The following is a 14,072-nucleotide window of genomic DNA, read 5'->3' as shown; positions in this document are numbered from 1 at the left end:
CACAGGTCTCACCAGCCACATGAGGAGGCATAAAACCCCAGTGCAATTCCCTCTGCCCCCCTGGATGACATAAGTGGTCATCATCGAACAACGATGGACAAGCCATTATACAGTTGTTCGCCCAAGCAACAGTAAATATTTTATTATCTTGACATTTCGTTTGTCGTGTACACCGTACACAATTCTCCATGTTCCTTCTCTGTACCTACTCACCCTTGCAGGTGTCTGCCTTTAAAACGGCCCCCCGTGAGGAACGGTGTGAGGGCTTGGGCTTCGTATCCATCCCCACCACTGCATTGGACTCGGTCTTTAGGCACCCCAACAACGGGTTCTGTTTGGATAGAGATGTAGATAAAAGGAGGTGAACGAACGATGTGATTCAGTTGAATGCGAAGATCAGAGCCAGAACGACGTCTGTTTTATGTAGTCTTGAATTGGGTTAAATTATTTTGTTGAAACTGTTGATTTCATTGAGTTTTCTACAAATCCCACATCTATATTGAGGTTTAACAATTTGTAAGTTTGACAATAAAAGGTTATTTTGTTTAGACAATTTTTCTAGTTTTTTTAAAGAAGTTCTGTATTCTTAAATTAATACGCCTACAACGATTTAGTTGTATTAGCTGTTGTTGGAGCTACCAGTGCCGGATTACGTGGAGACCCTATGGTGGAAAGCTTAAACAAAAATCCACTTAATAATTAAAAAAAAATACTAATATCTAAGATTTGGTGGTGGTATCAAAGAAAGAGAGCAATTGTAAATTTAATATAATTTTCGTCGTTTAAAATATAGTTATTAAATTTGCATATTTTAGTAACAAAATGAAAAATTAAATTTAGGGTTTAGGGCTCTGCAAATTTGCAAATCCGGAGTATTGTACGAGAATACATAAGATAAGATAAGACGAACACACTATAAGTGGACACTTTTAACTACGACAGTGTTGCCAACTTAAGATTTGAAGTTCTGTCGGTACTAATGCGAAGATATATGTAACATGCAGAAAAAAAAGCTAAAGCTGCTGACCCTTCGAAATATGGATTTTTTTTCTCTATTGTGGGGGCCTCTTTCTTCTGGAATACCCTGGGCTGTAGCCCCGCTTGCCCTCCCCCAATTCCTGCCTTGGGAGCCATAATCCAACAACGACCTTGAAACTGTAGATACATTAGGTCTATAGGTAAAGGTATAAGTGAAGAAAAAAAATAATTTCCATTTATTATCACACTCAACATGCTGACCTGTTTAAATAATCTACAGTGTTGACTATTTCTGATGAAATGATCTGTTGACAGAAAACATCCGAACGAATGGCGTGTTGACTAATTGGTCACGAGACTTGCATACCTAAGTCGTCGACGTTGGTTGCCTAGACAGTATTCAGGCTAGGGGTCACTTGAGAGGTAGTGGAAGAGGCCACGAAGTCAATGGCCAAGAGCAGGGGCGTTTCTAAGAGAATGTGTTGAGAGTTTGGCTTAATTAATGAATTGATTCACGGACGAAATTATTAGTCCAAGAATTAACAAGAATCGACATGACATAAACTTGATTCACAAAGTTAAATAATATATGATTTATTAACAAAAGCTCTATATAGAATGATATGTGTGTTTCACTTTATCAGTTTTAAGTCCAGCGGCGTAGCGATTTACTGCTGCTCCCAGGTTCAAGAACATTTGGCGCTTGGCTTCCTAACCTGGGGTAAACAAAAAGAGTAAAGTATCCCCTTTCAGACCTTGCGATCTATGGGGCAGACGATGTAAAGGTCATCTGTTTCCGTGGCCAACGGTAAACGAGCAGGGTGTCATGTGTCATATTTATTAAAAAATAACAAAAAAAACACTACATTTAGGTTTATTTAGTTTCCTTATATTTTTTCATCCCTTATATTTTTTTTTTTTTAGTATATTTTTTTTTTTATATCTGCTTGTTGTTAATAAAGTAGTGTGTACAGGATGACTCTGTCTTTTGTCACACTCAGCTTTCTATTATTTTTTTTTGGGAGGGTGTGAGGGTGTTTGATGGAGAGCTATTAATACTCTTAACCTGGGCGCAAAAGCACACTGCTACTCCACTGATTATACATATTTTATATAATTTAGCTTAGTTTCAACTTATACCATTTAGTTTCCACTATGTGACCTTTGTGATGTTGCTTGTTCAGGCTGTCTTGAAGTCAACTATGGATGACTGTTGGATTTCAACCAATTACTCTGCAAGCGTTTGGGTGTAATTGTTCGGGTGTATTCCGTGTAGTTGATCAACAATCCAGACAAAACAAACACATCGGTTTTAACTAGTGAAGAGATGTAGTCAACACTGATGAACAACTTCACATATATTTATTCTAATAAAAGGCCACAGTAGAAGTCTCTGTCACTAAACACGTCGTTACCCTGGAGTGTTCTATCGCTAACTGATTTTCCGGTCTCTAACCCAACATATCCCAAACGTCACTAGTCCCGTTCAATATACGTCTTCTATGGTGCGTCGCTAAATAACTAAACTATAAATAAGGTGTCGAACACCTTTTCTTACTATTCTAATCGCATTGTTTAAATGAAAGTTTTAAATGTATATTTCCTAGTCACAAAACGATTGCATTGCTGAATGTCACCTTTGGCGATAAGAAAAAAAAAAAAGAAAAAGATTAGCCGCAGTTAAATTTTCTCCAGGTCGAGATTAACATGGTTCGACATGACCTAGATGTCGAAGCTAAATATAACTTGCTGTTTTTTTTAATCAGGAATGTTACATGTGATCATTTAATGCCCCCTGACAGCGCCTCGGTGTTCATCGAAAATCACGAGATAGCTGATGACCTCTTGCAAATGACCAGACCATGTACGCTGTCGGGGGTATAAATAGCCGCGGCAGACGACAGGAGACTTCAGTCGTTTGTCTTGCTACGTCAGTGAACGTACAGGCAAATCTCAACGTGTCGAAATACTCCACCACAGCAACCGCCGTCGTCGCAGCTCTACCGTCACCAGCATCAGAGCCTATTGTTCCATCAGACAGAATACCAGCATCTCCATCACCGGCGTTTAAAACAGTTCGTGTTAAGGAAGCATCCACTTGTGCAGTCATGTCTCTACACCTGAGTCAATGCCGTCAGAACTATCATCAGGACAGTGAGGCCGGGATCAACCGCCAGATCAACATGGAGCTGTATGCCAGCTACTGCTACCAGTCCATGGTGAGCTCAACTTAATCACTTATACTTAGCAACTAAATCACTTAACAAGCTAATCACTTATATCTAAACAACTAAATCACTTATACCTAACAAGCTAATCACTTATACCTAAACAACTAAATCACTTATACCTAAGCAACTAAATCACTTGTATCTAACAACTAAATCACTTATACCTAAGCAACTAAATCACTTATACCTAAGCAACTTAATCACTTATACCTAAACAACTAAATCACTTATACCTAAGCAACTAAATCACTTATACCTAAACAACTAAATCACTTATACCTAAGCAACTAAATCACTAATACGTAAACAACTATATCATTTATACACGACCTACAAAATCATTTATAATACTAACAACTAAATAAATTTACACTAACAACTAAATCGATAACAATTTAATCACTTATACCTAAACAGCTAAATCACTTATACCTAACAACTAAATCACTTATACATAAACAGCTAAATCACCTACACACTAACAAATAAACCACTTATACACTAGCTAATAAATCACTTATATACTAACAACTAAATTAATTAAACTTTATAATTAAATCATTATGTAAAACTACTTAGTCGCTAATGCAGTATCCTGCTTATTGCCATTGTCTCTATTAGTACCATCTACATCGCCCAATATTTAATTTGTTTCGTTAAGTCTCGAATATTTCTTCAGAAAAGAATATTTTTACGCCCGACTCTTAACCCTTAAAGCTGTTCTACAATGAGTGCAGACAATATGGAATTACGATTCTGATGAATAGAGGCTAAACTACCACACACGCGTCTTAAGGGTTAATCTACTGAAGAACTCTTTATCTTATCCGAAATATTACAGACGTTTCATCAAAAGATGTACGCATTTTATGTATTAACCTAGTCATGCTGATAATCAGTGAGTCTGCTAAGTCGTTGATTTTTTCCTGGCTGACTCAGGCAACCCATCGCATGCTCTATGTGATCTAGGGAAGAAGGAGTGTTGGTACAAATTTGTCTCAGAATATGGGATAACAAACGTGTCTGAAGTGAATTACGTAGGCTAGGACTCGAACTCGGGACTATAGAGTCCGAAACGAAAACAACACAACCAGTCATATCTTAAGAAATTTCATAACTGGACACTTTAAAAAGGGAGGGGGTGGGTTAAAATTAACTGTTTCTGATTAATGAATCTCGATGCTGTTAGTGTCAGACATGGCCGCCTTAGGGATAGGCAAGCTAGGCAGCCGCCTTGGGCCTCCAAATGGTGGGGGCCTCACACAGGACTAAGAAATAGCGAAGCTTGGATCAGATCTTATAGTAGAATACTGTGACTCAATGTTTACAAGACTAACTCTCAGATCTATTAGTATAACACTATGACTCAATGCTTATTAGATCTAACTCTTGTCTCTACTATGACTCAATGCTTATTAGATCTAACTCTTGTCTCTACTATGACTCAATGCTTACAAGTCTAACTCTTGTCTCTACTATGACTCAACGCTTATTAGATCTAACTCTTGTCTCTACTATGACTCAATGCTTACAAGTCTAACTCTTGTCTCTACTATGACTCAATGCTTATTAGATCTAACTCTTGTCTCTACTATGACTCAATGCTTACAAGTCTAACTCTTGTCTCTACTATGACTCAATGCTTATTAGATCTAACTCTTGTCTCTACTATGACTCAATGCTTACAAGTCTAACTCTTGTCTCTACTATGACTCAATGCTTATTAGATCTAACTCTTGTCTCTACTATGACTCAATGCTTATTAGATCTAACTCTGTCTCTGCTATGACTCAATGCTTATTAGATCTAACTCTTGTCTCTACTATGACTCAATGCTTATTAGATCTAACTCTGTCTCTGCTATGACTCAATGCTTATTAGATCTAACTCTTGTCTCTACTATGACTCAATGCATATTAGATCTAACTCTGTCTCTACTATGACTCAATGCTTATTAGATCTAACTCTGTCTCTACTATGACTCAATGCTTATTAGATCTAACTCTTGTCTCTACTATGACCCAATGCTTATTAGATCCAACTCTGTCTCTACTATGACCCAATGCTTATTGGATCTAACTCTGTCTCTACTATGACTCAATGTTTACAAGTCTAGCTCTTGTCTCTACAACGGAAATTGCGATTTATGAAGTTCAGTTCTTTGTCGATTTAGACGCAGGCACGTCTTTAATAAATTGCGCATTTGTTTTCGCTGTTTCTTTATAATTTTTTTTCATTTCATTTCGGGTCACCGAAATTACTTCGCCCGGGCTCTCTATTTGTGCAACGCCGGCCATGTGCCAAGGAATGACTTTCCCTTTTTATTTTCAATGATAATACCATGCTTTTATAATCTCTTAGCAATTATGTTTTACAACTGAGTGATTCAATTCTAACGTAATACAATGTATGACAACTTGATATACAAGTGCACACAATACACTGGGTATTCATGTATCAATCACTTTCAAATACAGGTAACATATAGATAAGTTTAGCCGGGAGCATTTGGTGTATGATCTGTTACATCAGCGGTCCTCAACCTTTTAAGTTTGGCCACCTAACCCCTTTTTACTATCCCCCACTCTGCCAAGACCCTACCCCCCCCCCCCCATAAAATACACAGCAACGGAAGAATACACTAAATACAATCCATATTTTCGATGGTCTTAGGCGATCCCTGACAAATCGTCAAACGACCCCTCAAGGGATCGCGACCCACGGGCTAATATAGTGGATGCTACTTTATGAAGGCAACGAACTGGTTAATGTTTATGTAAACATTGTTTTAAAATTGGTGACTGGTACCGAGTTTTGATAAAAGTAACAACCCTTCAAAAAAAAAACAACAACTGTTGTTTCCTTTAACCTTTGAATTGAATAGAGGTCATGGTGACATGTGATCTGTTCTCCAGAAAGACTGTCTGCCAGGCAATGTCGTTTCGTTATCTCACAGAGACGAGAAGAGACGAGACCAACCAGATAGGGACACTGTATGTCCGGGCGTTACTTATCTAATGGGGTCATTGCTAGAGTCTTACTCCAGCACTCCCCACTCTCACACAGCTGCCCCCCCCCCCCCCGAACTCTCTTCTCTTAAAAACAAGCGTTCCAGATGTTGTAACTGAGCGACACACATACACACACTTCAGCTACACACTGGCACGAATTCGAATATTTTTTTTTTCTATTCTGCCTGGTTGAGTGGTATGTTATTCAGGCTACCGTCATAATGGTCCCGAGTTCAACCCCATCGTGCTGTCCTCCCATGCTGTCCCGCAGGAATGTTTTCAGGCTAGGGCGTACACGTCTTTTATTTTTGAACGGAAGTCGAAGAAAAGACAAAACAGACGGACACAACAGACAGACAAAATGCACAGAAACAACAATGATTACATAACGAAATGTAAAAATAATTAAAATTAGAGCAGAAAACGACCAGCAAAATGACATTCTTATCTCTCTTAGGGGACAAATACCAACAAGTTCTAGATTTCAATATCACTTTGTTTTCATTTGTAGAACCTTAAGGCTCAACCACAGAGTGAAATGTTGTTTTTTTAGTGAAATATCAAAAAATTGTCAGCCACATTCGACACAAGGAAGTCGTTGTTACATGGAGAGCTCCAATCTGTGGCATTTTACGTCTCGAGAGACGGTCTTTTCCCTTCGCAACTTCTTGTGTGACTAAAGAGGCCAATCCTTGATACACAGCTGGGGTCACAGGTTGGGCAAATGATAGTGGGAAGTGTGGTCAAGAGGCTAAGTGCGCTTGGACTTGGCTTGGCTTGGCTACCTAGAAGGGGGCTCGAGGTTCGACACCCGACTCGGGCAGAGTTGTGTTTACTGAGCGCCTAAAGGCAGCACGGAAAACTAACTCCTAGATACCCCCTCGCCCCCACTGGTCCACAAATGAGATTGGACCAAAGCGCTCTGAGCGCTAACCCTATAAGCATGAAAGTAGCGCTATATAAAAGCTATATATATATCACCAGGCGCCGTTGCATTTTTTACCTTCTTTCTGCTTCTGATGTGTATGGCATCTGCAATCCGAGACGCTTCATTTATGCTCGAGAGAGAGAGCTCGACAAACAGCTGAAAATCTCGGGTTAAAGCGAAGTTATGGCTCAGGTTATAAAAGATGATGTGAAATCTCTTCCGGTTAGCGATCAAAATGCGCTCACACGAGATCGAGGCTGCCTTTCCACTATCAACTCTGTAGTGGGTTGGTCATTGTACTAGCAAAATTATATCCTGACAACTAGAGTTTAATATATAAACACATTATACTGTATAAACATAAGTATAGCGTTTATGAATCTTATAATTCTTATACTATAAAGTGCACTAACCCTATCATCATCAATTGCACATAATTTTGTATATTAAAGTGCACACAATTTTACATCTTAAAGTGCGACCTGTTAACTACCTCACCCTAAGGTCAATGTTAGTCAAAAATCACAAAGAGGAGTGGCTCAACCAATGGGCATCAGGAAACACAGGCAGAGCCATGTACAAAGAAATGACTACGCCTAACAAACTGGACAGTATTAACTTCCTCCCCCGCAAAGAACAATCTACAATTTTCCAACTAAGAACAGGACACACACCACTATTAAATTACCACCTGAACAAAATAAACTCCACACAACTCCCCCTTTGCAGACACTGCGCCCACCCTTTTGAAACCATAAATCATATCCTCTTTGAATGCCCCTCCCTAATCCACCTTAGGCAGACCCTACTACCACTACAGCCCAACATAACCAACACCCTGTACGGCAGTGCTGAACAACTGAAGAAAACAGGACATTATTTTTCCTTGGCACAGTCTGCAAAAGAGCTCACAGCTCAGCAGCAATAAAGCTGGCTAGAAGAAGAAGAAGAAGAAGAACATCTTAAAGTGCATAGAATGTATAAATAAAGTGCCCAAATGAGCCCTGAAAATAATATTAAATGCATCAAAAACATTACATAACAACAAAAACATAATCATATGACTTTAATCTGATACTTTGCATATGGATTATTTGTCCTTGTTTTAGTCTGACCTATATAAAGTCTGTTTGTCTTTTCGCTTTGTAAAAATAAACTGGAAATTATTTTTTTCTTTTCCCCGCGCGGCTTAATGAGCAGACGACAAAATGGCGGCTCATTTTTTTGTTTTGTTTGATAAGAATAATAAGACACGACAAACTCTTCAAATATTATCTTTCCTTCATTAGATAAAATTACAGCAGGAGCTTCGTCATTCAAACACGATTATCTCTAGATATTAATTCTAGAAGGATCGGTTCAAATCTATCAGAATATATCAGACAAAACTATTGGACGGGAAAGCGCAAATTAGAATTGAGATTACCTGTTTCTCGTGACCCCACAACTCCCTACTCACATGGATGTATACGTTTGTGAATGTTTTATGAAAACTCGCTTTTCTTTAAATGCATATAATTATGTAATTTTATTATTTAATTAACTAATTATACTTATCAGTAATAGAAAGACAAGCTATTGAACAGGTCACAATGAACCTTGTGTTTATAGGCCGGTATATACCTGGAGGTGGGTGGTCTTGTGAGGGTTAACATGTAAGAGAGACACTTGTACTTTTTTCTTTTTTTTTTAATACTGTTGCAATCTTTTGGAGAATTAATGGCTGAGTGGTAAATTGCTTGGAAATGAGAGGTCCTGGGTTCGAATCTTGGCGAGTACTAAGATTTATAGTCTCGGGATTTTAATGACGCCCCTGAGTCCACCCAACTCTAATGGGTACCTGCCTTTAGTTGGGGAAAGTAAATGCGGTTGGTTTTTATGCAAGTCATATGACATCGTCTGCTCCATATATCGCATGGTCTGAAAGGGGGGTTCATTACTAATACTTACTATTGGGGAGATGGTTAAATATGTGGTTGGGTTGGGTTGGTAGGAGACTAGGTTTGAGAGGTCGATGTAATTCTGTGAGCATAGCAGGGAAAAGTGCATATGTATATATATAAAATAGAAATAAGGCTTGTCTTCGAATCAGAAGATTAATGAGAAATGCATTATTTCCCGTGGCTACGCAGCCCCCGCTGTGACCTACATATTTTGCTACATCCATCACGGACATAACCATTGTCTACGCCTGTCCTTGGGAGCGGGTTTTCTTATGGTCCGAAAAAGTGTATCCCACGGCCTTTGACATAGAGAAATACAACTCAATTCGAAGAACAAAATCCATGTTATGTTGTTAGCTCTGAAACTTGTCATACCATCCTTTTATTGTCAGTGGAAGTAGAAGCAGTTGACCATTCAATTGTCCTTTTAGTATTTTAGAATTGATCCACATGGGTGTAAGAGGTGATCTCGAAGGCTTCCACTTGAAAAGTGTTACAGCTTTCTACTAGATCTGTATTTCAATAGCTCTCTAGAAACTATGGTACCCACAATGCAAATCTAGGTGTCCCTGGGGGGTTCAGCTGTAATTACATAAACGATTTAACAACTCGATCAAACCACAGAAACTTTACTCTACTTCATGGCACATATCACACGCTAGTCAACTAACACACTTCCGGTCATTCGCGCATGCGTTTCAACTAACATAAATAAGTATAAACACATAGAGGAGGGGGGGGGTGTAGAACGGGCAGGGTACGAACCTTGCACCATCGAGACGACAGTCCAGCGGGCATCCCGCACGACCAGGCATCCAGCCCGTTGTGCGAATTGGCTGTCAGATACTTGGTCAATGCTCGAAGTAGGTTTTTAGAAATAATGTCAGTGGTATTATATAAAGTGGCATAAGACCATTTACCATTAACATTGAAATGAATGGAATCTCAGATATCTTGTTAGTGCCCCCTCCCTCTCCCCCCAAAAATATATTTATATATATATATATATATATATATGTATGTAACTTAAAATTGCCAACAGGTTTACTGGAAGCTGAAGGAAGCCAAAAAGGAAAAAATGTAATTTTAGTAATTTTGAACTGGTAGATTGAATTTCAAATACATTGGTTTATTTGTGTGTGTGTCTTTCTCAGGGTTTCTATTTTGAGCGTGATGACGTCGCTCTGCCAGGATTTTCTAAATTCTTCAAGAAACTCTCCAGCGAGGAAAGAGAACACGCCGAAAAACTCATGTCCTACCAGGTCAAAAGAGGAGGTCGCATTGTCCTTCAGGACATCAAGGTTAAATTCAAATTTTTTGTTTTCGCCTACTGGTGTTAAAAGTGCAAACATTTTAAAACAAGTTAATCTGATCGATTAGGGTTCAATCCTCATTAAAAATAGATTTCAATCGATTTTTATTCTCTGTTGTTCAAACAGAATCGAATTACCGAAACAAACTTTCACTTTTTTGTCATTAATGAATTGGTTCATGAATTCTCTCTCTCTCTCTCTCTCTCTCTCCAGCTTTGTCCTTGTTATTTAAAAGCTAATTGCATTAGGACATGATTCCTTTATCTTCAGAACAAATTTTTTTTTCCACCCAAATTCTGAAGCTAATTAAGTTAACAGGATAATGATTTCATCTGAATTGTGTGTGTGTGTGTGTTTCTGTCTTAGAAACCTGAGAGAGATGAGTGGGGTGCAGGAGTGGACGCCATGCAAGTGGCCCTCCAGTTGGAGAAAAGTGTCAACCAGTCCATCCTGGATCTGCACAAACTCGCCTCAAGCCATGAAGATGCCCAGGTAACTTGTTGTGTTCTAACGGTTGGTAGTCCATTCTAATGTTTAGTAGGTCGTTCTAAGCATGTGCAGGTCATTCTAACTGTAAATGGGTCATTCTAACTGTAAGTAGGTCATTCTAACTGTAAGTAGGTCATTCTAACTGAAACTAGGTCATTCTAACTGTTATTAAGTCATTTTAATATTCAGTAGGTCATGCTAACATGTAGTATGTCATTCTAATATTTAGTACATAATTGTAACAGTTAAAAGGTCATTCTAACATGTAGCAGGTCATTTTACAGTAATGTAGGTCATTAAGTCTCAGCTATTTTGAATGTTGTGTTCTAACAGTTGGTAGTCCATTCTAACGTTTAGTAGGTCGTTCTAACTGTAAGTAGGTCATTGTAACAGTTAGTAGTTCATTCTAACTGTAAGTGGGTCATTCTAACGCTTAGTAGGTCATACTAGCATTTAGTAGGTCATTGTAACAGTTAGTAGGTCATTGTATTTTGACCTGCAATGTATGGGAACGGGAGTGTCTCTCCAAAATAGGGCTCCACAGCCACTGCAAAAAGTGTTCCAGATGAACCATAGTCGTTCTACTACTGAAGGAGACCGATAGGCGATAAAAGTATATTATAAGCATAAGTAGGTCATTCTAACCGTGATTACTTACTTAGACTTAGGTCCTCCCGCGCCGTTCGGCGCATTGGGCGGCAAGCTGTCTCCATAATGATCTGTCACTGGCAATGTCTGAAGCCTCTTCTAACCGTGATTAAATCATTTTAATATTTAGTGAGTTAGTCCAATTTTTAAGAGGTCATTCTAATATTTGATACTTAATTGTAACAATGAAAAAGGTCATTCTAACAAGTAGTAGGTCATTTTTACAGTAAGTAGGTCATCAGGTCTCAGCTCAAGTTCTATTGTAAATGTGTACTGAATCGAAAATTGAGTTTAACAAATGTAAGACTTTAAATCAGTTACAGGTCATTTAGATGTATTCTTGTCATTTAGATTAACCGACTACCCATTCTAATGAGTTTTACTAATTAAGACTCAATTTGAATATAAACTTGAAACTCAGTGAAAATTTGTTGGAAGTTGTCAGCTTTTATGTTGAGAGTGTTCAAATCTTTGTATTACTTTTAGTCTAGCACGTTCAATATAAGGCTTTCATTTCTTGATATTTTGAATTTTTGGCACATCCGCACAATTTAAGCCACATCGTGCCCATAATCCCTCAAGGGTCACTTCCCCTTTCGAGGTCAAGTGCTAAATTACACTACATTACACACCTGGGTTATTTAAAATAAGGCTCACTCACAACTCCAATACCGGTAGTAAACAATGTTTATGACCTAATTAAAATCTGTTGTAAATATGTATATTGTTTATACCGGAATAGTATAGCACGTACTGTTAAATATGAAGAACTTTCTGTTTTCACTTGTTTTCTACTAACTGTTACTTGTTATAATGTTATTTGTCTGTCCTAGTCTGCACAAGAACTAATCAGTCGAACTCGTTATTTAGAGAATAGTTTGAGGGATTTGAATATCTTGATTGAACAAACATTACCTAAAACCTATCTGATACAAGATTTTGAACGATACTAGCTGTTAGCTAAGAAAATATTTTTTTTTAGTATCTCAAGTCATAGAATAGACATCCCAAATCATACACTAGACAAGAGTTTAGAGGATCCCAACTCTCACTTTAACCAAGTATTCACAGAATCCCAACTCTTAGACAAACTTTTAAAGGATCCCGACTTTTAGCTCTTAGGTAATGAGTTATACGCGCCTGTCAAGATGGCCGCTTTTTTAATTCAGCTATCAAAATAAGTTAAATTATTTTGTTTCTTTGTATTAAATCAAAACAAAAATATCTTAAAAAGATATTTAACTAATACACTAAAATATAGATTTAGCTTCGACAAGACTTTAAAGGATTCCGACTCTTAGCTTAGACAAGAATTTAAAGGGTCACGAATCTTAGCTTAAAAAAGAATCTAAAGTATTTCATGTCATAGAATAGACAATAGTTTAAAGGATCCCAAGTCATAATATAGATTAGCTTTTAAACGATCCAACATGTACCTTAGCCAGTAGTTTAAGGGATCCCATTTCTTAGTTTACAATGAAAAGGATCACAAAAAAGTTGATTTTAAAAAGGTCCTTAATTTCAATGGGCCCAATTACTTATTCTGTTCCTCCACTATTTGCTTTAACGGTGGTATTTTGATCCACTTTCTCCACCAGATGGCTGACTACCTGGAAGACTTCTTAGAGGAGCAGGTCAGGTCAATCAAAGAGATTAGTGACTACATCACTAACTTGAAGCGTGTTGGCACTGGTCTGGGCGAGTACATGTTTGACAAGGAGTCACTCAGCTAGACACTCCAGGAAGGACACACCCCCATGATGGACCCTTCCTTTAAGCACCCTCATGGCGGACCGTTATCTAGTTCAGAAACATCCCGGCCTTTTAATTATATATTTTTATGTCAAGTCTTTTAAGCTTCAACTGAATGTCAAAAAAAACAAAAAAACTTTGTTTCTTAACAATAGGAAGAAATGCTAAATTTTAGCAATACACTAGAATATAAACATAGGTAGATATAACGTTAGAATGTCATGGAAGATAACTGTGCGTTGAATGGATAACAAATAAAATGTTTAAAAATATAAATAATTGTTTTAGTTTTTTTGTTTTAATATCTCTCAGTAAATTGATTGTTGCAGCGAAGTTAAAAAAAAAATAGGTTTTATGATGGATAATGCTTTTAGTCACTCTTCTGTCTGTTTTGAGCTCTCTCTTTCTCCCTTTTCTGTCTCTTTTTAACTCACTATCTCTCTATTTCTATTTCTATATATCTATTTAACTCACCATGTCACTGTTTTTCTTTATCTCAAATAAAATAATCATTTTTTTGTAAACGTTTTACTGTTTTGTCAGTTTCACTCTATCTCTCACTCTTTGTCTCTCTCTCTCTCTCTCTTAGTCTCTCTCTCTTTTTGTCTCTCTCTCTCTCTCTCTTTGTCTCTCTCTCTCTCTTTGTCTCTCTCTCTCTCTCTTCCAACTTCATTTTATCTTACCAAGAAAACAAAATTAAAATATATTTATAGTATTCATAAATAGTTAACCATTTTGTATACAATAAAACAGATTATATTATTTGAGAAAAACTACTG

General features: G+C 37.6%; 2 protein-coding genes across 2 annotated transcripts in view; one reads left to right on the top strand and one right to left on the bottom strand.

The window, feature by feature from the left end:
* Positions 1 to 14,072, bottom strand: part of LOC106059672 (metabotropic glutamate receptor 3-like) — a 311,145-nt gene that overhangs the window by 143,893 nt on the left and 153,180 nt on the right. The gene's annotated exons all lie outside the window — the stretch shown is intronic.
* Positions 2,826 to 13,572, top strand: LOC106053625 (soma ferritin-like). Its single transcript, XM_056009171.1, has 4 exons — positions 2,826 to 3,197; positions 10,246 to 10,392; positions 10,771 to 10,896; positions 13,140 to 13,572. Exons 1-4 carry the CDS (start codon positions 2,841 to 2,843, stop codon positions 13,272 to 13,274), a joined length of 765 nt encoding a protein of 254 aa, XP_055865146.1. The 5' UTR covers positions 2,826 to 2,840; the 3' UTR covers positions 13,275 to 13,572.

The sequence above is a fragment of the Biomphalaria glabrata genome, chromosome 13 (assembly GCF_947242115.1).
Source record: "Biomphalaria glabrata chromosome 13, xgBioGlab47.1, whole genome shotgun sequence".
NCBI classification, from domain to species: domain Eukaryota; kingdom Metazoa; phylum Mollusca; class Gastropoda; family Planorbidae; genus Biomphalaria; species Biomphalaria glabrata.
The sequence above is the reverse complement of the archived record's forward strand: the minus strand, read 5'-3'. Positions and strand labels throughout refer to the sequence as shown.